Raw genomic sequence first — 27,029 nt, forward strand, 5'->3', positions numbered from 1 at the left:
AGAATTGCCTTTATCAGGACAGATTAACCCTACTGCAAATAGTCCCACTGGGGTCATCTTCTAAAATAAGAACTCTCCTACTATTATTGAGTGGGTCCATCTAGGACATCAATCTTCTAAAACTGTAGTTAAATGTATAAAACTCATGCCTCAATTAATATCTCAACTCAGAAAGCACTGCAGGCAGTTTAGAGGAGAAGAACTCCAATGCATCTATCTTCCCCTCACTGGGAGGCAATTAGAAATGTTAATTCAGACTGATCTGAATTGGCAGACTGGACTAAGTAGATATTCAGGGCAACTTAGTTGTCACCTACTAAAAAACAAATTACTACAATTTTTACATTACACCCCTATTATTATATTTTAAAAAATACTAGGCAGGAACCTATTCCTGGATCATCAACTGTTTTTATTGATGGTTCATCTAATGATAAAGCTGCTTATCATACAATGAATTCAGACCAACTCATCCAGACCAGTCATACTTCTGTGCGAAGAATTAAATTCGAAGCTATCAAGGCTGCATTGCAGGATTTCCAAGAGCCTCTTAATATTATTTCTGATTCTGCTTATGCTACTGGCCCGGTAAACAGAATTGAGACTGCTCAATTAAAATAGTTCAGTGACCAAAGTCTATTTATACTATTTAAACAGGTACAGCAAATTATACAGCAAAGACAATATCCCTTTTATATTACTCACATCAGGGCTCATACCACCCTGCCTGGTCCTTTAACAAAAAGAAATGCATATGCTAATCAATTGGTTGCTTTATTAAAACAGGCCACAGAATCTCATCAGCTTTTACATCAGCCTGCCTAAACAATTCTCAATCACTTGACAGCAGGCAAAACAGATTATCAAGGAATGTCCCACTTGCATGTTACATCTGCCTCAAGGGCCTAATACAGGAATTAACCCTTGAGGATTGATAAGGGACCATATCTGGCAAATGGATGTAACACACTATACTCCTTTTGGACACCTTGGGGCATTGCATGTCTTTCTAGACACTATTTCAAAGATCCTGTGGGCCACTGCATCTACAGGGGAAATGGCAAAACAGGTCCTTAATCATTGCTGCTTTTGCTGTCATGGGAATGCCAAAAATTACTAAAACTGATAATGGACCCACATACACAAGCTATCTTTTCCAGCAATTTTATAAAAAGTGGAAAATTCAGTACATTATGGGAATACCATACAATTCCCAAGGACAAGCAATTATAGAATGCAAAAATCAGTGGCTAAAATCCCAACTTGAAAAACAAAAAGGGGGAGTAGTGCTGAAATCTCCTGTAAGTAGACTACAACAAGCCTTAATTACTTTAAATATTTTCCCTTGTAACACTGATGGCAAGACACCTATGGATTACACTGGTGTCAGAATAAGCCAAAGGAAAATGGTGTGGTTAAATGGAAAGATCTCGAGTCTGGTTCATGGAAGGGTCCCAACCCCTTGTTAACATTTGGTCGAGGATATGCTTGTGTATTTCCAGAAAACTCCTCCAAGCCTGTGTGGATTCCTGCAAGGAATATTAAACTTCAACATAGATCTGAGAGAGGAACTGACCAGACTAATGAGGACCTTGCACCTGGAGCCTCACCCTGTATCTGCGGCTGCAGACAGACAACTACTCCAGCCCCAAAAAGCAATAGCCCCAAGCAACACGCTGAAGATAAGGAATGGGAGGAGAATGAGACAGATGACAAACAGTCCAGAGATAACTTGGAGGATGGTGAAAAAGCCCTGTCATGCTAGCAGTCATCAGTTGTGCAATGGTGCAGGTTGCCCTGGACAAAGCCAGAGGAGGTCGCACCTGCATTGTCACTGCCCACCATTTGTCCACCATCCAGAACTCAAATATGATTGCTGTCATGTCACAGGGGACAGTGATTGTGAAGGGGACCCATAAAGAACTGATGGCCCAGAAAGGAGCTTACTACAAACTAGTTCCTTAGATGCCTGGCAGCATTTTAAAAAGGACATGAAAGAACTCAATCCTTTTCATTGAATCTCCTTACATTTGCCTGTTAGCATAACCACTATTGTCTGTCTCATTCTTGTTCTTATATGTTTATTTCTAGTCTGCAGATGCAGAATGAAAAGTCTTAAAAGGACTCAAGCCCTACAGACAACATACATTTTCAAGATTAATAAAACAAAAAGGGGGAGATGTGGGAGGCCATCCACTGTCAATACTATCATGAGAGTGCATCAAGGAATGCAAAAGGCCAATGGACCTTGAGTATTGGCAAGGCTAATGCTAAGCACCATCGTTCGTGTTGAGATAGTAGTGACTCGAAGCAATTTCCTGACCTAATAGCCTAAAAGCACGTTTACTGGACCTTACTGATCTTTATTGATCTTAGAGACGTTATGTCTGCTACCTGTTTGCCATGCTTTACTGAGGGCAAGATGTGTATCTAAAACTGAATAAAAAGCAGCTAAGGCGAGGTTTCAGGGTGCCTCTCCAAGAGCGAGGTCTCCACCTGCCCCCCCACCCATGCCTTCTAAATTCATATTTCTTATATAGTATTTTCATTTGTGCGTTGACCCCTCCTTCAGATCACAAACCCTAGCTGTGCTGGTTGCGGCAACACACATACACACACAAACACACACACACGCTGCCCTGCTGGAGCACCTGCTTACACACACACATACACACAATGTGCTGCCCTGCAGGAGTACCCACTGCCTCTACACTGTGCAGAGCCACCATCAGAGTCCAACCCTTCCTGCCTTCCCATCCCATACTTTCCCAGACCCTCCTGTTTGGAGAGCAATGACCTCCCCCCATCTCCTTCACCCCTGCTAAATTTGAGGCAGCTGAGATGCTTACTTTGGAGTCCACTAGAGCTAGGTTCAACCTGGCTCTATGCCTCACTAGATATGTATGGGGTTTGGATCACGTTGTTCACTGTATCATCTGTAAAATGGGAATAATGACTACTTCATAAGACTTGGAGGGTAGAATAAAATACTTTCACTTCTTGGGCAGCTGCTGATGTCAGGCCTTGTGTTATGTGCATTTTAAATGTTTATTTCCTTTAATTCATAGGAGGGAGGGATTCTTCATCTCAAGAGCACACAGTGACTAGGCCCAGTCAAGAAGAGCCTTTATGGTTCTTTACAAACAGAAGCTCACAGGCTGTCACTGGAGATGAAGGGATGTTAGGGATCAGATACAGAGATACCAAGGACAAAGGCAGGGGGTGGGAGGGTGGAGTGGAGTGTGGTCCACGTGATGGTTAATGACTCAGGTCTTGCCCAGAAGGTCAGCATTTTTGACAGTTTGTGATCTTGGAACTTTATTCCACCCCCACCCATGCTGCAGCAGAGGAAGTGTGAGGGAGGAAGTGTGAGATTACAGGAGCAGCCCCAGAGGATAATGGCCACAAAACCCATAGGACCTGGGACCCAGATACGTCTCTAGCCCCACCTTTGTCCACTAAGAACACACCCAGGCAATGGAATGGGCTCTCCCCCAAGCCAGCTTCCTGAGGAACCCAAGAGTCCCCTTCAGAGTAGAGCTGAGGACAAGGTTAGGGCCCACTCGGGATCCTGGACAGTGTGATCAGACCCCCAGGGATTTGGGTGAGGCGAGTGGATTCTGCAGCCCCACCCAGGGCCCTGCCCCAGCTCCCTTCCCTTACAACTTATAGGCCAGATGGAGACCCTCTGCTCTCCCTCCAGAAACCCCGGCCTGGCCTCCTCAGTTCTTCAGTCCCTACCTGGGGCCTTGGTTCCTGCAGCACCTGGCTTGGCCACCTGCCCCACCCGAGATTTCCCCGTCCAGTCCTCATCTTCCTCTGCCCTCCCCGCTGGGGTCAGCAGCCCTGTTATGCTTCCAGCGCCGAGGTCCCAAGCCAAGTGCTCTTCCCCAAACTGCTCCCCCCTGCACAGGTGGGCCCCTATGGAAGCAGGGACGGGGCCCCTCAGGCCTCCAATCCACGTGTCAGCAAGGGGCTCTGAGAATATGTCCAGCCCTTGCATTCTAAAGGAATGCCAGAGGGAAACCTCCCCTTTCCCTGCCACTGCTCACATCTAGGACCAGAGTTCCGCTCTGCAGGCCAGGAGTGCAGTCCCCACCCCAGGCCGGGCTCCAAGAGCCGGGTTCCAGTCCCACCCACATGGCTGTCCCCAGATCCTCAGGCCATGCTTGAGACAAGAAAGGAAGCAAATCTGATGACTTAAGAGGAGGGAGGCCCAGCCATTGCAGAGATGGAAGCTTCCTTGGTCTGACACGGGTCTGACATTTTTTAAAACGGGAGGGAGCATCCTGACCCCTGGGGGCCTTCCCTGCAGCCCCCAGAGCCTCACCTGCCCTCCTCTCTCCTTGGGTGAACTGCCTGCTTCCACAGGGCCTGAACATCCAGTGGGGAAAGTGGAGGAGCTGTCTGCCAAGCCCTGAAGGCAGGCCTGGGTGGGGACAAGCCCCAGGCCCTTCAGGGCCCCTAGCAGCTGCCCTGCCATCCCATGTGGTTAGAAAAGGAGAAGCACTGAGGGGTTGGAGGGGTGGGAGGCAGGCAGAGAACCGCTTCGAAGGGCAGTGCAGTCAGGGCAACTCCTAGAGTAGCAGAGGTGTGTCTGAGTTCTGTGCTGAGATGCTGGCTGACTCAGGACCAATGAGCCCCAGGTCATACAAATTAAGGATGGAGTCAGCAATGATGCGGGCTGTGCGCTTCTGGTACCCGCCTGAGGTCACCATGAGGATGGGCACCTGACATCTGCGGGCCACCCGGAACACCAGCTCATCCCGCTTCACGATGCCCTGTTGGGAGATTGGGAAGGTGAGCTCGCCCCGACCCTCATGGTATCAAGAGGTTCTGCTGCAGGTCTAGCCCTGCTTGGACTGCAGCTGTTTCCACCCATCCGCTCTGATATCAGGAGAAGCACCAATGTGGTCCACCTGTCCTGCTGCAGCTGAGTCCTCAGAGCAGACCATCCCCTGCCCTCCCACCCCCAAGTTCAGGACATACCTGTGGGCTAATGGACAGTCCTCCAAGGCGGTCACCCTCGAGGATATCGGTGCCTGCGTTGTACACCATGACATCGGGAGGATGCTCCTGAAGGGCTCTCTTGAGGTTCCTCTCCACTTTATCCAGGTACTCGTCATCCTCGGTGCCCCACTCCAGCTCTACCTTCCGCCTGATGGCCTCTAAGAGGGACACAGGAATTTCCCCGTGTGCAGAGACAGGAAACTGAGCTCAAGAGGACAAAGATTGCTTGGATCCCTGCCAGTGCCCAAGGAAGGACTAGAAAATAATCTGACTCCAGCACTGCTCAGCCTCTTATTTCACTCAAAACTAAGCTAAAAACACACACACAAACAAACCCATCCTTTTCCTGTCGTTGTGGTACTGTCCAATGAATGTCTAGTGAGGACAGTACTGCTAACCCTAAACAACACATCCACATTAGATAGGGCTTTCTTTACCTTAGTGCAATTTGAGGGGTGGGGGAAACTCAGCTGAAAAGAGCACCAAGAGCTGCAAAGCGGGAACCCAAAAGAGAGAAGGGGAATTGCGGATAAAACACCTTGCCCAGACACAGGGATACCAAGCTGTGCCCTCATGTCCAAACCCCGCACATTCAAGATTCATTTCTGAAACTGGTCCCTTGGGGTATACCAGCAGCTGAGTGCCCACAGGAGACTCACTAGGCCTTCCAGCATAAAGGTCCCCAACCCAAAGAGTGGGCAGGCGCTCAAGTTTTCATAGCTCATCTGAGCATCTCTGCCTTTAGTTAAGGTGAACCTGCCTGCATTTCTTTTTATTTTACCAACTATTATATTTGAACTAATTTCTTCCATCTTATTTGGAATACCCTATTTATCTTATTTTCCCTCATTTCCTTTTGCTCATTCCCTGTGTTCTATAGACAGATGCATCCTAGGAGTCAATTTTTATTCTTCTGATGGTTACCCTTAATATAAGGACCCATCCATATGTTTATTAAACAGGCTAATGCAATCTTGAGTGGTTCATGTGACTTCTTTAGGTCTCAATTTCCTCATCTGTACAATGGGAACAATTCCCACCTTGTAAGACCCAGCACATAGGAAATACTCAGGAGAAAGCCCCATCCAAGCATGAGTGAACTCAGGACTGAGGGTGGCGGGCAGCTTACGCTTGGCAAAGCGGTCTCCAGGGTAGATGTGGCGGTTGTAGACATCCATGATGTACACACGCTGGTCACCCATGAAGTCCCGTTCATGCCCATTGCCCTGCAGGGAGAACATGGGAGCCACTTGCAGGCAAGTGCCCTCAGCAAAGACAGGACCCTCCCTCCAACCCCCACCGCCCTGTGTCTGAGCAGTGTGGTTTGCCCTTTGGCAGAGGGTCCCGTGGCTATAAAGTGACAAAGCTAGGATTCAACCTCAAAACCTGGCCCCATGACCTTCCAGCATGATCTTAAGCAAGCCCAGCCCTCTCAAGTCTTCTCCAGGACACAAGGCAGGAATCCTGGCCCCACACCCTCTCAAGTCTGTGGTAGAATTGGCTGGGATCAGGAATGTGAAACATAAACTGTAAGGGCTGTACTCATGTGGTTCAGGAGCTCAGTGTCATGTGACCTTGGAGAAGTCCCACCATCACAAAGCCACAGCAGCAGAGGTGCAGGAGGGCCTTCAAGAACCCAATGCATGCCCTGCCCCACCTGGGACAACAGGAGCCAGATCTGGGTAGCAGTGGCTGAGCAAACCTGCAGCGCATGAATGAGCACTTTCCTGGGGTGCAGGAACACAGGCTCCTGGGCTCTGTGCACAGACTAGGGAGCCACTGAGGGGTTTAAAGCACAAGAATAGCACTACCTGTAGGGATTTTAGGAAGAGCCACCAGCCTGGTTTGGGGAGGCAGTCAGGAGAAGGGAAGAAGGACCCTCAATTTCACAGGAGCATTGGCTGGGGCGAGAGGGGCAGAGGGAGAAAGAAGGACCCTCTGCTTCCAGTCTCTCCAGCACAGAGAGGGTAGGCAGTGGGAGAGAGGCAGAGCAGGATGAAGGTGGCGGAGATCTGCCTTGGGGCTCAGGGATGTTTCCAGGGGGAGGAGTCCCACAGTGTAGGTTGTATGATGGAAGCTGATGGGGAACACATGGAGGGGTGCTGAGGAGGGGGCCCAGAAGACCCCAGCCCCCACGGGGCACTCACCTGATGGGCATCAAGATCAACAATGGTGGCCCTGGAGATGCCCTCCACTCGCTCAAACAGAAACTGCCCAGGGGAGGAGAGGGGAGAGGTGAGGACCCACACAGGCCAGAAGACACAGTCCCTCAGGAACTCCCAGGTGGTGAGGGGCCAGGCAGGAGGACTAGGCAAAGACACCACACACCCATGAGAGCTACGCAGCTCCAGAGAAGCATGTGTGCATGGACAGGGAAGCCCTCCTGGAGGAGGGTCCTGTGCTGCGCCCTGAAGGGCAGAAGTCAGGAGGTGAGCAGGTGAGTGAGGCTGGCCCTCAGTGACACCCCAGGAATCCTAGGGAAATGTGGGGGTTGGGGGAGGAGAAGCCTCCCTTCAAAACTGGGCCAGGAACTTTATTCTACAATCTTTATCTTCCTACAGGTCAGGTCCACATTCCTCCTGTGGGAAGCCCTCCTCCCCTTTCTCCACCCTCCAAGCTCTCCTGTGTGTCTGCCTCCTGAATGCCCAGGGTCTGCTGACCTGTCTCACCCCCACCATTAGTCTGTGTGCCCTGTGAGAACAGGAACCTCAATGACCTGTTCCGGAAGCCCAGACTGAGACCAAGTGCGGCATGGTCAGGGGGAGCCCTGGGGTTCCACAAACATGGAGACCAATGCCAGCTCTGCCCCTCTGGCTGTGTGACATCACCTCTTGGCCTCAGTTTCCTCATCTGTAACATGAGGATTCACTGAGGTAAGCCATGGAGAACAAAGGTTGGCATAGGCTTGAGCCTGTAGTAAATGTCATCAGTATTATTGTGATCATTATTATTTCTACCTCCCCTCACTCTTCTGTAGGGTTGCCCTTCTTATATTGTTGATATACATGCTTCTCCCCAGCCCCTGCCATTGCTGAAGGCTGTAATATCTCCCTTTTGTCACAGGCAACACAGAGGAGAGTCAGATCTGGGTTTGAGCCTGAGCCTGGCTGAGTGATGCGGGGACCTTCCTCCCCGCTGAGCCTCACTTCCCTCCTGTATAATGTGGGGTGAGAACACAAACTTGGGAGTGGCAGGGGGTCCCAGGGAGGGCTCTTGGAGGTGATTCCCACATGCTCTCCTGCACACCTTGATGGCGAGCGTGATGTCTGCGTAGGCGCAGAAGCCCCCTCCCCGGTCGCTGGAGCAGTGATGGAAGCCACCACCTGTGGAAGGCAGACATGATGAAGTCAGGGCCAGGCTCAAGAGCTAGACCTAGGCACACCCCCCTACCCTCCCACGTGCCCTCCCTGCTCAGCTCCCAGGAAGGTTCCTGGGACTCCAGGTTGACAAAGTGAGCTGAGTGCCTAGATAAGTCACTATCCCCAAGTCAGGAGGTAGCTTTGCCATTACAGCCACCCCTGTCAGAGCAAGAAACCTCTTAGGGTATCCCAACAAGTCAGACTCCAGTGTCCACTCACACCTCTTAGGGACAGAGCTCATCCTTCCCAAGACAGTAAGTCTCCATAGAGCTGGGCCTGCCCACATGTGAGTCCTCCTGCCAGAAAAGGGTGGTGGAGCTATGGGGCAGGTTTACCTTGGGAACCCCCAGATTCTGCCGGGTGGTAGAAAAGGGTGATCAGGCAGGGCACCCTCTGCTGGTCATGGCTACCCATTGCAATGGTGAGGGTCCTAGAGACCAGGGTCCGGCCTCCTCTACCCCTCAACCCTGTGACCATAGCCACAGAGGCCAGAGCCCATCCCCCTGCAACCCCTAAAAGAACTGAGCTGCAGGGCTTCTGAAGTTGAGCCCAGTAACTGCCTCACCTGGCAGTGTGAGGCCAGGGCCCGGATACAGGGAACTGCCTCTTTGCACCACCCAAGAGGCTGTCATTGGATCCTAATGACGAGATAACAGCCAACAGTGAACTCCTAACCAGCACGGAGCTCACTGAAGCCTCCCCACAGGACCATCTCCATTTTACAGATTAAGACCCTGAGGCACAGAGAGTGATGCGGGGTTAGCAACTTGCCCTGGGTCACATAGCTAGCTAATGGCAGAACCAAGATTCAAACCAAGGGCCTCTGAGTCCTCTTGGGACCCCTGTAGAAACACATGGCACATATCACTCACTTGTTTATTCAGCAGAGTATCATAATATCATGGTTAAGCCAGACCTAATGATGGGTATCTGGCCATACCAAGAAGGCCTTGCAGTGTTCACAGTCCAAGATGGGGGTGAGGGAAGGCAGCTATGGGGCTCTGAGCAAACCACTAGGCCTCTCTCGACGTCCATGTTCTCATCAATATAATTGGACTGAACAATAACACCCAGCTCAGATGAGAGCCGGGACAGAACAAGGCTTCACAAACTGAAGTGCTGAGCCTTCATGAGGAACACAGCAGGGACGAGGAAGGTCATGGGTGCAGACCTCCCATGAGCCAATCTTGTGGGAGAGTCCAAGGGGCTGGGGGAATGCTAGCCCTCAAGGTCCCTGAGAATAAAGTGATGTTGATCTTGGGCAGCCCACCCACCATGACATGGCCAAGCCCCTGAAGGCTGCCCTGGATCCCAAGAGGTTAATGGAGTCTTTTGGTTTCAGCTTCATGCAGAGCTGTCCAGGGGATGGCACAGGCTTCCTGGGAGAGAGTGAGCTCCACACCACTGGAAGTATGCAAAGACAGGACTGAGGAGCAATCTGGAGAACTCTTTTAGACAAGGATTCCATGCCAGATGGAGGCACTGGTTCGTCCCTCCTACACACCACAGTCTCCGAACTCATAGCCACTTCCTCCAGGTTCCTTCTGGTCCTCCCTGCCCCCAGGCCTTGGACAGGCCAGCTCCCCCAGGCGGGGCACTCACCCACATTGATGGCCCAGCCTCGCTCCACTGCCAGCTTCCCCGCCTGGGAGACAAGCACAGGGTGAAGGGCACGGGCAGCCCTCTTCTTCACTCACTCATTCACTGAGTCACTCATTCATCCCATAAACACTATTTCCAGCCAGCGCTGAAGTGGGAATGAGCTCTGAGGTGGGGCTAAGGAAGCACCCACCCCCAGTATACTCAGTCCCAGAAGCAAGTACCAGATTAGCTGGCATATGGGATGTGCAGTGCAATTTTGTGAAGAAACTGGAATAAATAAAAGTACTTATGATCACACATAAGCTGACAATGATTTTAATGTGGCCTTTAAAGGGAATTAGACAAGTTTTTGCTCATAGAAATATAGTACACTGAATACTGAAATCCACAGGAAATCAAAGTTTAGGGGGAGGGCAATAAGTAATACTCTAATAAACTAAAAAAAGATACAAATTTCCAGGTTGAAAAGAAAACTATAGTAGTCAACAGGCATTTACCAGGTCTGAATTAGATATCGCACACGGGAGTCTGAAATGATTCTCTACCTCCAATGAACTTGGCAGCCTATGGCTCATTTTAAAGAGAACTACACACAGGACATGAAACCTGTTTTGCTGGGAGTTTTCTTCATCGCCACACCTGCGATGGGGAGACAGGGGAGCACCATCCATCACTGACATCATTTCCATCTTAAATTGGAGTACATTGGAGTGATCACTTTAGGATATATCTCTGGGGCATGGGGTGTCTTACACACCAGCAAATACGGTAACTCAATTGGACGTCCCTGAAAAAGGAACAGTGAACTCAGATCCCTGGGGCGGGAAAGGCTTTGAGAGGAGCTGCTGGGCCTTGAGGAGTACTTCGGTTTTGTTCCACTACTAAGTGGGAGGAGGGCATCCATAGGGAAAGCCCAGGGTGGGCAACAGCCCAGAGGTAGGCAGGAACCAGGTGTGGGATCCCCAGCCCAGCCCTGTGTCCCACCGGCCTCCCCACCTACCATTATGGTTCCTCCTGTCTGGATCCGAAGGGGCTTCAGCACCTTCCTCTGCACAAGGAAGTTGGGGAGAAAGATGACAGGGGGGATTTCTGTGATGGTAGCGACAGCAAAGGACCACTGTGGAAAGAGACGCAGGCCATTGGCCTCCTGCTGCCATGCCCAGAGCTCAGAGGCAGCAGCTGGGAAATCAGATTTTCTGTAATGGCAGTTTCCAGGTGTCCTGGGTGAACTCTGGGCCGGCTGTAGTTACTATGATAAGAAACAAGAACCCCCACCAGTCTGGCCCCACCAAGTTTGGAGCTCAGTAACGATCAGTTTATCCAATACAGTTTTTTCAAGCCTATTTGGCCACATTCCTCAGCACTCCAAAGCCCTTGGCTGCCCTCTTGTGCCCAAAACAAGAGCTGAGGAAGACTCCATCCTACAGAGGCGCAGACCCAGAAATGACCCAGTCCTCCCACTGTACAGAAGGGGACACTGAGGTCCCAATCAGGGAGGATCTTTCTTGCCAAGGTGACGCAGTGAGTCACAGAGCCAAGTCTGGAAACCCAGATGTCCTGCTTCTCCAGCCTCTTCATCTACTGGGAACTGGTCTTCCTTTCAGAAGAGGCGTCCTGCCTCCTCTCCAGCTACTGAGGCAGGAGGACTGGGCCACCTAAAAGGCATTTGCACCAAGATCAGACACAGCTTTTCCTGTGACCTCTCAGGCCTCTGGGCAAATGTCCCTGCCTCCAGATCCTGAACCACCTCCTGCCTGCCTGAGCATGCAGCTGGGCCCATGCTGTGCTCCCTGCGCCCACTGATCGCAGGCAGAGACTCGGAGGGCCCAGGGCACGTTGTAAATGTGTATTAAGGTGGGGGCTGGTGCAGGCCTCATGTCAGCATGCTTGCAGCCTAGATGGGAAATACTCATATGTGACAAGCCTTGCGATGGAGAAGAAGACGGTTTGGGTGGGGTAGGGGCAGACAGGCTTTTTGGAGGTGGTGACATGAAAGCAGAGACTGAAGGTGAACAAGAGTTATCCAGCTATAGGGGTCAAGGTAAAAAAAATGACTACTGGCAGAAGAAAGTCAGTCCATGTTTAACAGAAGTTAGGGACAGCTGGGACACGGAGGGCTGGTCTGCAGCGAAGGCTCTCAGGCATGTAGGGCAGTGGGAACCTCAGCCAGTGCTTCCCACACTGCTGTAGTTGTAGCAGAACCAGTTAGGGCAGTGGTTCTCAACCTCTGGCCCTTTAAATACAGTTCCTCATGTTGTGACCCAACCATAAAATTATTTTCGTTGCTACTTCATAACTGTAATGTTGCTGCTGCTATGAATCATAATGTAAATATCTGATATGCAGGATGGTCTTAGGCGACCCCTGTGAAAGGGTCGTTCAACCGCCAAAGGGGTCGTGACCCACAGGTTGAGAACCGCTGAGTTAGGGGAATGAGAATAATGGCAGCCCCAGGGAGGAAGTGAGGGATATGAGGGTCTGGGGAAGGTGAGATGGGGACAGTTAATAGAAGGCATATGGGGAACAGATGGACAGAGGTCCAGGACACAAAGTCAGAGCTCCAGGACTCCAACACTGAAGGGCAAAGCCCAGGTTGGAGTCCACTGGGACAAAAAAGGACTGTCCTGGGACCAGAAGGATGATGGGGAGAGTTTGTGCATGTGTGTGTGTGTGTGTGTGTGTGTGTGTGTGTGTGTGGTGGCAGGGGGTGGGGGTAGGGACCAGAGGTGCTCAGGAGGCCAGACACAGAGAAGGTTTCAGGAAGCAGTGAGCAAAGTGAGACTGTGAGTCTGCCAAGGCATCCAGTGAGAGAGAACTGAGAAGTGTGGCCGTTATGATCACCAATCAGGAGAGATTTAGATTTAGGTCTGGAGAGGCCTACAGAAAAAGCATGTGCCTGGAAAGAGCCAGGAAGGGGTGGTGGTAGTGCGAGGGCACCCAGGAGAAGCTGGGCAGGAGGACAGGACAGGACCAGTCAGCCCCCAAAGGGGCCCCGGTGGCTGAGGCCACTGGCCAACGGGAGACATTTTGTCAGGTTGCCTGCACTGCTATGAACACCTGTGTTGTCAGGCCTCTCAGGCTGGCAGGGCTGAGGACAGCTGAGGGGGAGGCTTGCTCTGCTCCCTCACTCCAGGGAAGGAACCCAAGAGCAGGGCCCATGGGGCATGGATTACTTGTCTGAAAGTAGAGATGACCATGCTGCCTTCCTCAGCCATTTTTAAACAGCAGCCTCTCATGCAAACCACATGGCCTGCACTGTTTCTGCCACCTGAGCCAGCCCATATAAAGGAGTTCCTAGAACCCTATGTCAACCAATAGGACTGAGGTTTTCCCTGTCCAATTGGATCTGCGCACCTATATCACCCATCAGCATTTTCTCCAACCAATCAGATCAGCTCCATTCTCACCAATCAGGACAGTGCCTTTTGGACCAAACTGAGGATATGGAGTCCTCATAGGCTGAGAATGGACTGACAGGGATTTATCTGTATTAGACCAGCTCCCTTCTGGCTCCCGCAGTGCATTTTCCCTTTCCACCAGAGACTGGGGACTGGTTTCTGGGCTGGGCTGGAGCCGACTAAACCAGAGCAGAGCTGCTAGCCTGAGAGGCCTCATCTGAGGGCCATTTCGCCCCAGGGCCACCTCACAGCCATGCTGTATTGCAACTGGGCTGTTTGCACAGAATAACGTTTCCTTCTTCGCTGCACCCCAAATTGGGGATTCCTGTTGGCGTAGAATCAGTAGCAATGACCACTGGCTGACAGTGTGTGCATATGCATACGTAGGTGGGGGACAGACCTAGAGAGGACAGGGCGGCCAGCTCCCCTGTTCATCGCGCCATCTCACTGCCCACCACAGGCCTGGCAGACGGAAGGCCTGGAGCCACTGTTTTCTTGGAAAAAAATGAGTGAATACTCAACAGAGCCTCTGAAGAAACACATTAAGTGACTGCCTGCCATCACAACCAGCAGAGGGAGGGTCTGAATAGAAACAAAGCCACACAACCTCCTAGGGCAGGGGTGGGCAAACTTTTTGACTCGAGGGCCACAACGGGTTCTTAAACTGGACCGGAGGGCCGGAACAAAAGCATGGATGGAGTGTTTGTGTGAACTAATATAAATTCAAAGTAAACATCATTACATAAAAGGGTACGGTCTTTTTTTTTTTTTTAGTTTTATTCATTTCAAAAGGGCCGGATCCGGCCCGCGGGCTGTAGTTTGCCCACGGCTGTCCTAGGGTCTGCGATGGACACTACCTCAAGAATAGCTTTCTCTAAGAGGATTCCACAGCAGCTATAGCACAATGGCTCTCCACAGGAAGGGTCCACACCAATGAGTTTGGGAAGTCCTGCTTATTTGCCCCCCTTCCTGGAAGGTCACATCCCATGCTGGCACATTAAAGGCTCTGGGAAGTTCTGCTACAGAATCCCCTGTAACTCTGCTTCACCCCTTGCTTCCCAAACTTCCTACTACAAACCTCCGCCTGCCCGCTTTGCTTTTAATATAACAGTAGAGGCCTGGTGCACAAATTCGTACACTAGTGGGGTCCCTTGGCCTGGCCTGCGGGATCAGGACGAAACTGGCTCTCCGACATTTCCTGAGGGGTCCCGGATTGCGAGAGTGTGCAGGCCAGGCCGAGGGACCCCACTGGTGCATGACTGGGGTGGGGAGGGACACGGGAGGTTGGCCAGCCGGGAGGGACTGGGGGAGGGCTCCAGGGCATGTCTGGCCTGACTAGCTCAGTCCCAATCGTCTAGCTAGTCCCGATCAGCCAGACCCCAGCAGCAAGCTAATCTACTGGTTGGCGCATCTGCCCCCTGGTGGTCAGTGCATGTTATAGTGAGCAGTTGAGCAGCCTTAGCATATCATTAGCATATTACGCTTACATTGGTTGAATGGACGACCAGACACTTAGCATATTAGGCTTCTATTATATAGGATACTGTACTGATCTTCACAAAGATGCAGTCATATAGGATAATACTGGGGAAACTGAGCTAGAGCATGAATTTTACATGGGCCAAGCATTAAGTCACAGCACATATGGGTTTCAGCCAAAGGGACCAGCTCCCACAGGAGAAGGTGCCTATCAACACTTCTCGACTTCTGCCCATGTAAACACGGCTAGACACATCAGCCTTCTTCTCAGCCCAGCTTCTTCTCTGTGGCTCCTGTGCAAGGTAGTGGTGTAGCTCACTAATGAACTATCCAATCCAGTAGCTGCCAGCTACAAATGGCTACTTGCATATAATTTTAAGTTAATTAAAAAAAATTAAGTTTTTAAAATTAAAATTTGTTCCTCAGTCACACTAGCCACATTTTAAGTATTTAATGGCCACATGTGGTTACTGACTACTGGACTGGACAGAGCCTTTCTAGAACATTTCCATCAGTATAGCAAGTTCGGTTGGATAAAGCTACCCTAGAAAGAAACAGTGGCCAGGGTGAAACATAAATGGAAGGAATGGGAGAGACTGGGGGATGGGGGGTGGTGGAGACAGATGCTCCAGTGCCAGGAACAGATACACTATCTGGGAGGTGCAGCGGGCTGCAGTGGGACTGCCCAAACTTGCCAGCAGGCCAGGCCCTCTGACAGCCTGGCCCCAGGCAAGGGCATTGAAGGACAGGCTGGATGGGAGCAGGAAAGGGACAAGGTTCATAAGTCTTCCTCAGAGTCAACTTGTCTAACTCTGGACTCTGCCACTGCAATATAAATTAGAACACAACCCTCTACTTAACTGTGCCTCCATCCTCCTGTCTCCTCATCCATAAAACAGGAGCTCCTCCCAACTAGGCCTCGAATGAGGACTTAGACCATTGGAGAGGCCTGTCCTCAGTGCCCAATCTAAAGTCCCCCTACCTGGCCCTTCGACCCCTGCCTTTGCTTCATCTTTGTACACAGCACTGGTCTCTACCTGACAATAACAATACCTATATTGTTATCTGTCCCTCCCAGAAGAATGCAGCTCCAGAAAAGCAGGCACACACTTGTTTCCTGCTGCACAGGCAATGCTGAGAATGATGCCTGGCACACAGTAGGTGCTTGCTGCACATGCTGTCAATCTTCCCCAGATCCCTACCTGCACCCTCTCCCATCCCAGGAGAGCCTGTGAGAACCTGGCCTCTTGCTGCTGAGACAATGCCCTGCCTATAGCACACCCCGTGGGATCAGGCTAAGATCACAATCCTGGTGAACCCACGTGTAGGCCCAGTTTTTTCTCCTGTTTTCTCTGCCTGACTCCCTCTCCCAGAGGGTTCTCCTGGAACCTTGCCCCAGGTAAATCCCTGCTGCAGGCTCTGTTTCTAGGGCTGTGCTTCTCCAAGTGTGGCTCCTGAACCAGCAGCAACAATGGCACCTGAGAGCTTGTTAGACATGCACATTCTCAGGCCCACCCCAAACCTCCTGAATCAGAAACTGGGAGTGGGGCCCAGCAATCTGTGTTGTAACAAGCCCTCCAGAGGATCTGAGGCTTAAGCAAATTTGAGAACAACTACTCTAGGGAACTTGACCTCAGACAGTGCTGAACAAATGAATGGATGAGCTACAGTGAACCTGTGAGGTTTACCCCATCCTGATGCCCACGGCCCAACAAAGTGCATGGCCTGTGGGCTTGCCCATCCCAGCGCCTGGTCATATGTCAGGGCCTTTGTGCCCAACTACTTGGTTTGGGTCAGGACTTTCCAGCAGTGAAGTGGGAGCAAAGGGAGAGAAGGGGGAGAGGGGAGTCCCACACAATCATCTCAGTTGATGACCAAATAAGCCTCTGACAAAATCCAACACCCTTTCATAAAATCAATCAACAAGTTAGGAACAAAAGGGAACTCCCTCAACATGACAAAGGGTGTTTCTCTCTCTCTCTCTCTCTCACACACACACACACACACACACACACACTCCCATTGCTAACATCATACTCAATAGTAAAAGGCTAAAAACCTCCCACCTAAGATCAGGAACAAGCCAAGGAAGATTGCTTTTGCCACTTCTGTTCAACTGGAAGTACCACCCAAAGCAATCTATGTTTATATATATATAAAAGGCTAATATGCAAATTGTCCCCACAGGAGTTCCACCAGGAGACTGGGAGTTTGATCGCTCACTATGACATGCACTGACCACCAAGGGGCAGCGCAACATGAAAGAAGGCCCTGGCTGGCAGCCAGAAGGCCCCGATAGGCCCTGATTGCCAGCCCAGCCTAGGGATTCTAATCATGCACAAATTTCGTGCACTGAGCCCCTAGTTAGAAAATAAAAAGAAATAAAATGCCTCTAAATTGGAAAGGAAAGTGGAACTTCTCCCTATATTCACAGTTGGCATGATGTTATATTTAGGAGATCCTAAAGAACAAACACAAACACAAACCCCCAATTAAACCTAATAAATAAATTCAACAAAGTGCAGGACATAAGATCAGCACACAAAAATTAGTTGTATTTCTATACATTAACAACAAAATCCAAAAAGAAAATTAAGAAAGCAATTCCATTTACAATAACATCAAAAATTAAAATACTTGGAAATAAACTGAACCAAGAAGAACCAAGAACCAAGTAATTTACACTGAAAATTACAGAACATTGCTGATGCAAAAACTTAAAGATCTAAATAAACTGAAAAATATCCTGTGTTCGTGGATTGACCTAATATTGTAAAGATGGCAATTATCTCCAAATTCATCTGCAGATTCAATATAACCCCTATAAAAATTTCAATGGCCCTTTTTGCAGAAACAGAGAAGCTGATCCTGTAATTCACATGGAATCTCAAGGGACCCTGAATAGCAATCTTGAAAAAGAACATAGTTAGAGGATTCACAACTTCAAAAAATTCCCAATTTCAAAAAGTACTACAAACTTAGTAATCAAAACATAGGATTGTGGTATTGCATAGGATCAACATATAGATCAATTGCAAAGAACTGACAGTCCAGAAATAAATCTATATGTCTATAACCAATTGGTTATCTACAAGAGTGCTAAACCAGTCAATAGAGAAAGAACAGTCTCTTTAACAAATGGTTCTGGGAGAACTGGATATCCACATGCAAAAGAATGAAGGATGCTTATCTCACACCATATACAAAAATTAACTCAAAATGGATCCAAGACCTAAATATAAGCTAAAACTATAACACTCTTAGAAGAAAACACAAGGGTAAAATCTTCATGACCATGGGTTTGGCAACACAGTCTTAGACACCAAAAGCAGCCAACAAAAGAAAAACATGGATAAACTGAACTTTAGCAAAATTTAAACATTTTGTGCATCAAAGGACATTATCAAAAAAGTGAAAAGGCAACCCACAGGATAGGCAAAAATATTATTTGCAAATCACATAATATCCAGAACATATAAAGAACTACAACTCAACAGCAAAGACAAATATCCCAATTTTTAAAATGGACTTCAATAGGCATTTCTTCAAAGAAGACATATAAGTGGCTAAAATGCACATGAAGAGATGCTTAATGTTATTAACCATTACGGAAATGCAAATTATAACCACAATAAGATACCATATCACATCCACTAAATTAGCCACAATAAAAAAATAAAACACAGAAAAATAAGTGTTGGTGAGGATGTAGAGAAGATGGACCCCTTGTGCTGTTGTTAGAAATGTAAAGTGGACCATGCCTGGGTAGCACAGTTGATTAGAGCATTGTCCCAATATGCCAAGGTTGTGGATTCATTCCCTGGTCAGAACACAACAAATTGATGTTTCTCTCCTCCCATCCTCTTTCACTCTAAAAATCAATAAGTTAAAAAAAAAAAAAGAAAGAAAGAAATGTAAAATGTGTAGCTGCTGTGGGAATCATTTTGGTGATTCCTCAAAAAGTTAAAAATAATTTCCATACAACTCAGCAATTCCACTCCTAGGTATATAACCAAAATAACTGAAAACAGGTACTCAAACGAATACTTGTACCTATGTTCATAGCAACACTATGCACAAAAACCAAAAGCTGGAAATAACTCAAAATCTATCAGCTGATAAATAAACAAAATGTGGTATATCCACACAATGGAATATTATTCAGCTTTAATAAGGAATGAAGAACTGATGCATGCTGCAAGGTAGATGATTCTTCACACTGTGCTCAGTGAAAGAAGCCAGACACAGGAGGTCACATATTCTATGAATCCAGGTATACTTATGTAAAACAACCAGAAAAGGCAAAACCAGATGGTGGTACCACCCATAGCGGGGAGGGAGGAATAGGAGCAACTGCTTAGTGTGGAAGGGTTTCTTTTGGGGTGATGAACATGTTTTGGAACTAAATAGAGGTGATGGTTTACATAGCATTGTAAATTTACTAAAGGCTACTAAATTTTATACTTAAAAATGGTTAATGATTAATTTTATGTCATGTGAATTTTACAATAAAGGAAAAAAGAGAAAAAAGAAAGGAGAGAAGGAAAGATAAGAGAGAATCATAGACCCTGAGGGGTCCCATTTCCCGTGAGACTTTCCTGGGACATCTACCTTCTGGTGCTGTGTCTCTGGAAACTGTGCTTCCCTTTCTCCCACAGGACTGTGATACTATAAGGGCAGTGACTAGGCCCGATTCACATGTCGGTTTCCTGGGGGTCAGGCCAAAGTTTCTGAGGCGTCTTTGCCTTCTTTCTCTCACATGCCCCCTACTCATCTGAACAACAGAATATCTTGTTGTTCAACTGCTGCTTGCTGCCTGGTCTGAGAGCCCAGGACCTCTCCCAACGAGTACTACACTACCTCCTTCCTCGCTGGTCTCCCTGCTTCTGTCTTGACAGCCTATCCTTACCATAGCTGCCAAGCAACTTGGCTAAAACCTAGATCAGGTCATGTCCCTCTGCTTAACACATCCATGGCTCCCACCTCTCTCAGAGCAAAGCCACAGCAATGGGTGCCTGGCCCTATCCTCTTCTGACCTCACCTCCTACCAGACTCCCTTCATCCCCTCCAATCCAGCCACATCGCCTTCCTTGTGCCTACAACACACTGGAGATACCACTGCCTCGTGACCTTTACACATGCTCATTCTTCTTGGAATGCCTCCTGGATGCCCCCATAGCGTACTCCCTCACTGCCCTCAGCTCATGGTCACATCAGTAAGGTTCTCTGTGATCCCCCATTTCAAACTGCGGTCTTCCCCACCCCATTTCCCCCCCCCAAGGCACTGAGCACCTTCTAAGATACTATATAATTGATTTGATTTTTTATGACATTAGCTGACTCTCCATCTAAATGCTAGCTCCAACAAAAGATCTGGTCTCTTTTGTTCCATCCTGTCTCCCTGCATCTAGAACAGAGCATGATGCTCACTAAATACCTGCTGCATAAACATGTCCTGGGCATTGCCCAGTTTGGGATGCGCAAGGACAAGATATCAAATCTGCATGACACATCCCATGGCACACTGTCACTGGGGTCAGCAGGAGGCAAGAGCCGGCACTGGCCCAACCCAACCACTACCCTCAGTGGGGCCACCTCTGGGCCTTGCACACAGTAGGTGCTCAATAGACACTTGCTTCCCTGAAAGGATATCATCTGTCAAACATCAGACTATAGCATCTCCTTCAATGCCCTGTTTATTAAGTATCAAAGGCTACACCAGTGCAGGGCCAGGCATGAACCCCGGAACATGGGTGGGGGGGCAGAGTGGAGGTGGGGCAGGGGAGAGGGTGTATGTTCCACTGCACACACAGAGCAGCCAAGGAAGAGCAGCCCTGGGAAACCTACATGAACTCCTCAGGTGTCTACAGCAGAGAAAAGAGAAGAGAAAACTGCATTTTTCTCTCGCTGTCTGAGTTACTCCTGACAGAAGAGAACTCAAGAGGACTGTTGGCTCCGGATGAGGGAGACAAGGAACACTTCTGTCAGGCTACTGTGTGATACAGGAGCCCAAGAAGGGGAAATGGGAGGAGTAACTCAGACAGCAAGAGAAAACTGCACCCTGTTTGCAGGGTGAATGGGATATTCCTACGCTGCAACACCTAGATGCCAGACAATGCCTGAAGTGGACATGGGTCTCACCTGAGCGTGAAGGGTACAGCACACCTATCACTCTTCTACAGCACATGGAACAGAATCCAAACTCTTCCCACAGCCTACAAAACCCTGTGTAGCCTGGTGCTGCTGGCCTCCCTGAGCACACCACATGCCTTTTCATTATCTCAGATCCTTCGACTTAGCTAATCAATCACACTTCTTCCGCTGCAGGAGGCCAAGTCCCTTCTTCTCACTCCAAGTCTGAGGCGCTGGAGCATTCTTTCTTTAAAGCTCCATCTATGTCACCTACTCCTTATTATTTAGTCTCAGCTCAAACCTCACCTCCTCTGTGAGGCCCTCCCTGATTGCTCAGTCTAAACGAGCTTACTTCCATCCAGGGACCTTCTATTCTTTTTTCCTTCATAGCCAAGGTGTATCCTCTTTCTGGGCCTAAGCTTTTCCACCTATGGAGGGGAGGACCCTGGTGACCTCTACTATGGCTCTTAGTCTAAAATGAATCTTTATTTTTTTTTTAATATATTTTATTGATGTTTTACAGAGAGGAAGGGAGAGAGATAGATAGTCAGAAACATCGATGAGAGAGAAACATCGATCAGCTGCCTCCTGCACATCCCCCACTGGGGATGTGCCTGCAACCCAGGTACATGCCCTTGACTGGAATCGAACCCGGGACCCTTCAGTCCGCAGGCCGACGCTCTATCCACTGAGCCAAACCGGTTTTGGCTGAATCTTTCTTTAAAAGAACATTTCATTTCATTTATTGGGGTGACATTGGCTAATAAATTTACATAGGTTTCAGGTGTATAGAGCTCCCACACTCCTAGGGGCAGAAAACCTGTTGCATCCCTGACCCCACCAGGGCAGGCTAACAGCACAAGTCTGGATGCGACCCCTTACCCAGCCCTCCCCTCTGCTCCCACAAAGGGGACTGACTAGCTGCCTCCACCTCAGAACCTCAGCACTGATGACAGCTGTGGGCCCGAGTCTAGAAGGAGGTCATGAGCAGAGAGCCTGTAGGTGGGATTTTAAAATCTTAAATGAGTAAACACATTAAGAAATCAGGAACTGTCACTTAATAATCTGGATTTCTGGCTTTGCTTCAAAGCCACGCACTCTGGCCATGCTGAGCCTACAGTGGGGCTGGGTAGCAGCCACCCACTTGGGAAGGGCAGCAGCTTCCAGTTCACCCATACACCACCATCTGCACGACCAGGTATGTTCCCTGCTGGGCCCTAGGGGTGTCAAACTCATTTTTAACGCAACAGTTTTCAACAAGTCTTTAGCAGTACAAGTTCTTAGAACAAAATCTTAAACTTCAATCCAATATAAAAGTAGACCAAATAGAACAGCTTGGATTGGATAGGGACAGGGCTTGGACTACCCTGTCCATCATCTCAGCGGGTCTTTGCAGCCTGTTCATAGAGCACAGATTGAAAGTCATTAATATAGAAGCCCCAATCCCTGTGAAGTTTCACTCTCCACCAACTGGACATCCCTGCTCTCACAATTCCAGAGACGGGGAACTCATAACCCCTGGAACAATCTAGCCATCCCTGGTGTCTGCCTTTTCATGACACCTCGCTCCTCTTGGGACCACAGACCCACATGCTTCCCCTGTGCTATGGACAGGAATTGATAGGCTGTGCTTTCCCAGGCTGAGCTGCCCTCCCCTGGCCACTCCTCCTGGCTGGCAGCCCTTCTGGCCCTTGTACCTTCAGCTCGTTGAGATAACGTCTCGTGTGCACCACCAGCAGGTCTTCCTCTGAGGCTTCCCGTGCCTCTACCAGCATGCCGTCTGACAGAAGCTTCTCTTCTGAAACCACAAAGTGGGCACCATGCTTCCCTGCTGGGAGGGCTCAGCCCAGACCCTCCCACAGGCTGCAAACCTGGCCTCTGTCAGCCCTGCCCCAGGAGAAGGTGGGCATTGCTAGTTTATGGGCATTCTGTCAACAGGCCACCTCCCAGGCCAGTGTGAACAATGGCCAGGCCCTTAGGCCAGGGGACTTCAGACATTGTGCACACAAAGATCCTTTCCAAGCCACTGATAGCCACGAGGTGAGCTCAGTGTGTCTGGAAAACTTTCAGAGGCAGATGACACATGGGTCAATGATGTTGACCCTCTAGGTGAGAAAAGTTCTTTGATCAATTCTCCCCCCCAACTTCTGATGGCATCCTGGGAGGCTCAGTGTGGTGTGGCCTCTCTTTAATCCCTGCCTGACCCATGATCATCTCCCTTTTTAACTCCTCAAAAAGCACTCACAACCTGCAGCAACAGTAAGCAGCAGCCTGAATTGAATTATACTCTTGTTTTCAATGCATTTATATTTCCCACGATTTTCTATTTATGGCAAGTGAAACCAGCTTTCCCATTTAGATGACATATGTTTCCTTTTAAAACAAGTTTTTTTAAGTTTTTAAAAATGAAGGTTAAGTCAATAAAAAATATGAAGTAAAAATGGAACAGGTGGTATGAAGAGATGGCAAGGTCCCAAGAGTGGTTTGCAAATGACCGATGCTTAGAAAACACTGCATTATTTCATCACCCCTCACATACACCAGACAAGATTTGCTCCATTTTTCAAAAGAAGAAACTGAGGTCCAGAGACGAAATGCTCTGCAGTGGTCGGCAAACTCATGAGTCAACAGAGCCAAATATCAACAGTACTTCTTCAAAATAGACTCGCTTAGGCCGAAAACCAACTTCTGCTCATGGGCCACAAAATTTCAATCGCACTGTACACGCACCCGCACGTGGTATTTTGTGGAAGAGCCACACTCAAGGGGCCAAAGAGCCGCATGTGGCTCGCGAGCCGCAGTTTGCTGACCACTGCTCTAGAGCACAGTGAGAACAGGCCCATGATTCTCTGGGTTCTAGGGAAATCAAAGGGACAAACAAGGTCAGAATCTAGGGGACCTGTTTTAAAGTGTTACCCTTAGGAATCAACCCTGGCAGAAACCAACTAGTTACATACATTTCTCACATATAGTTCCACATACGGTAGGTACTCCCCCTACTCACCCCCAGGACATTTTATGGCTCCCCAGTGTCTTCAGGCAAAGGGCCAGCTCTTTTCTTGGAGGCACCCAAGGCCCTTCACCATATGACCCCTGCCTCCTTTTCACCTACATCCTCATAGGAGAAAGGAGAGAACTCAAGAGGACTGTTGGCTCCGGATGAGGGAGACAAGGAACACTTCTGTCAGGCTACTGTGTGATACAGGAGCCCAAGAAGGGGAAATGGGAGGAGTAACTCAGACAGCAAAAGAACTACAAGGTGAGGGCAGGCTGGCTCTGCTCACTTTGCCAGAGTTTGCACAGCTGCACACAACTTGTATTCTTTTCTAGTTAATATTTTTCTGTGAATACTCACTGTAGTCACTACTGCACACTGAAAATAAGTATCACTTGCCATAAATAGAAGTTAGCCAAAAATTTTAAAAAAATACAATAGAAACAGTGTTATTAATCTCTAATTTGATTCTATTTTCTGCAAGGTTCAGAGCCTCAGGCTTGCTCTGGATTTGTTAAAAAGGGAGATGGGCTTAGTGTTTAAGATGGGCTAGCCCAGGGGTCCTCAAACTTTTTAAACAGGGGGCCAGTTCACTGTCCCTCAGACCGTTGGAGGGCCAGACTATAGTTTAAAAAAAAACTATGAACAAATTCCTATGCACACTGCACATATCTTATTTTGAAGTAAAAAAACAAAACGGGAACAAATACAATATTTGTATTTGCATGTGGCCCCAGGCCGTAGTTTGAGGACCCCTGGGATAGCCCCACAAATGAGATTTTCTCCATGGTGTGATCAGAAGAACTGAGTCATCCTATACCAGGTAACATTTCGGTAACACTTCCTACTTCCCTCAGTGAAAGCACCCCGATACAGAGGGAACAACAATATCCTGGCACTAACTACTGTAATGCCTGGATTTTCCACACCACAGTTCAAACAGTGCAAGCCTGACCTTGCCCAGTGGGATGAGCCATGAAGGGTAGGAGCCTGGAACTCTGAGTTTCAGACAACTGCTACTTAGTAGCTATGTGACTGTGAGCATGTTTCCTAACTTTTCTGGGACACAGTTTCCTCCATTTGTAACCAATGGAGTTGGAGCAAAAGTTCTCTTCTTCTTGGACTCTCTGAGCTTGTGGTGGATGGACATTGGAGTCCTCCAATCTTCAGCTTCCTGTGTCCATCATTAATTAGCTCCCTTTTACTGGATTTCTAGGAGAAGACACAGAACTTAGGTCCAGAGCGACGGGGAGCCAGGGAAGGTTTGAGACAGGGACATATGCTTAGAAGTTTGTGTTGGAAAGTCCCTTTTCACAGCATGGATGGAAGGCAGTCTGAGGGCTGAGGCCGGAGTCAGGGGAGTCTGAAGCTTGTGTTAGGGAAAGGCAATGGGGGAAGGTAAAGGAAGCAGATGTAGGGTCCAAGGTGGGACTGCCATACCTTTTAGAAAGCTGATCACCTTGCCCCATTTTCCGGCGTCAAAGGGATGCAGCTTCTCCAGGCCCATGAAGGTTATATTGTAGCGGGAGGAGTACACGATGGGCCACCGGGTCTCGGGCACGTGCTGGTACAGCTGGGTTGTATGCGGCCTTCCGTAGGCATGGGGACAGAACAGACAGATAGGGATGGTCTCAGTGTGGGAAGCAGACTCCCACTCTGCACCAGTCGGCCTTGATTTACCCGACAGACTTGACCTGGTACCACCAGGTCCCTTAGCCGCAGAAAAGAGGCCCCACAGCAACAACAAGAATAGCGGATCCTTACTGAGCATTGGCTCTTTCCCTGCATTATCCAACCCAATCCTCACAGCATTCCTGGGAAGTAGGCACCACCATCTCCCATCTCACCAAAGGCTTTGCGAGGGGACTAAGGCCGGAGCAGCGGATGTACACCCAGGTGCGTCAGGCTGCAAGACCTCAGCACCTCACTTCCACATTCTAACAATTACACCGAACAGCTGTGTGGCCCTAGGCCTCGGTTTCCTATAAAATGTGTGCCTGTTGCGGGGATGGAGAGATGCATCTAAATAGCTGAGCAAAGAAAGCGTCCTGATCGTGAGAGCCGGGCTCCAAAACAGACGTTAGAGGCTCGCACAGTGGTGGCCCAAGGAGGAGCCGGTGCCAGTCAGCCCCTCTCCACGGCGCAGCTTACTCCCCACCCCACCCATCGCACGTCCGCGGCCGCTGCCACCGCCGGGGCCTCCGCAAGGCTGGATGGGCCCGAGAGCAGACGTCAGACCCGCGCCCCGTGACGGCCTCCTGTTCCTCGGGCTGCAGAGAAACGGCTCGGGGCTGAGTCGGCGCGGGGCCCGCCTGGGCACCTCCGGCCCAGCGTCCCCTCGCCCGCCATACCTGGGCCCGCACCTGGCCGGCCCGCCGGCCGCCCGGGCCCTGGTGCTCCAGCCCACGGCGACCCCTGGGAATCCGGGGGACTAGGACTGGCGCCCGCCACGCGCCCCCCGTCACACTCACATCCCGCAGCTGGGCCCTCCCAGCGCCGACCACCGCTCCAGGACCCGGCGGGGCGGGGCGCGGTCCCGCCCAGGACACGCCCCCGGCCTCGCCGCCTCCATGGGGCGGAGCTCCTCAGGCTCGGCCCCGCCGCCGCGCCCGCGTCACAGAAGGTCGGAGTCCTGGCTCGGCCCCGGCGGGAGGGAGGCCACGCCCCTGGCGCCCCGGGAGCGCGAAGGGCCGCCTCCTCCGACCAGCGAGGACTCGCCCGGCTCCCTGGGGGGCGGAGTTGGAACGCGCGGCCTCGCCCCGCCGGGGAGGCGCCGAGCGAGGTCGCCGGCTGCGCTCCGCCTCCGCGCGCTCGAGGGCCTGCGGGGCTGCGGGGCTGCGGGGCTGCGGGACGAGCTGAGACCGAGTCGCTGTGACCGAGTCGCTGTGACCTTGGGCTGCGTCCGCGCGCCGCGCCGGGGTCTCTGCTTCCCGAGTGTCTGCAGCGTGAGGTCTGTGCGCGGGCCGCAGGCGACCCCGCCTCTGACCTGCGGTCACGCGCTCCCCGCACCGGGGTGAAGCCCCAGCCCGGTCTTTGGCAGCTCGGACTTGACAC

The 27,029-nt window shown here is 50.0% G+C and overlaps 1 protein-coding gene and 1 non-coding gene across 13 annotated transcripts; one reads left to right on the forward strand and one right to left on the reverse strand.

The window, feature by feature from the left end:
* Positions 1-757: 757 nt before the first annotated feature.
* HDAC11 (histone deacetylase 11) lies at positions 758-26,635 on the reverse strand. 12 transcript variants are annotated; one of them, XM_059688311.1, is made up of 11 exons: positions 26,447-26,530; positions 26,148-26,245; positions 25,416-25,564; positions 22,678-22,778; positions 10,972-11,088; positions 9,972-10,014; positions 8,257-8,333; positions 7,158-7,220; positions 6,140-6,236; positions 4,990-5,168; positions 758-4,781 (listed from the first exon to the last, which is right to left on the reverse strand). In XM_059688311.1, the coding sequence occupies exons 3-11, from the start codon at positions 25,480-25,482 to the stop codon at positions 4,578-4,580; spliced, it is 948 nt and encodes a 315-aa protein (XP_059544294.1). In that variant the 5' UTR covers positions 25,483-25,564; positions 26,148-26,245; positions 26,447-26,530; the 3' UTR covers positions 758-4,577. The 12 variants fall into 12 exon arrangements, with proteins under 12 accessions (XP_059544294.1, XP_059544282.1, XP_059544287.1 ...); XM_059688299.1 differs by lacking the exon at positions 26,148-26,245 and having other exon boundaries at positions 26,447-26,616; XM_059688304.1 differs by lacking the exons at positions 26,148-26,245; positions 26,447-26,530 and adding an exon at positions 26,327-26,434.
* Positions 5,345-5,468, forward strand: LOC132232252 (U4atac minor spliceosomal RNA). The gene has a single exon (XR_009452373.1). It is a non-coding gene; the product is annotated as a U4atac minor spliceosomal RNA (small nuclear RNA).
* Positions 26,636-27,029: the final 394 nt, after the last annotated feature.

Source organism: Myotis daubentonii, chromosome 3, assembly GCF_963259705.1.
Source record: "Myotis daubentonii chromosome 3, mMyoDau2.1, whole genome shotgun sequence".
NCBI lineage: Eukaryota > Metazoa > Chordata > Mammalia > Chiroptera > Vespertilionidae > Myotis > Myotis daubentonii.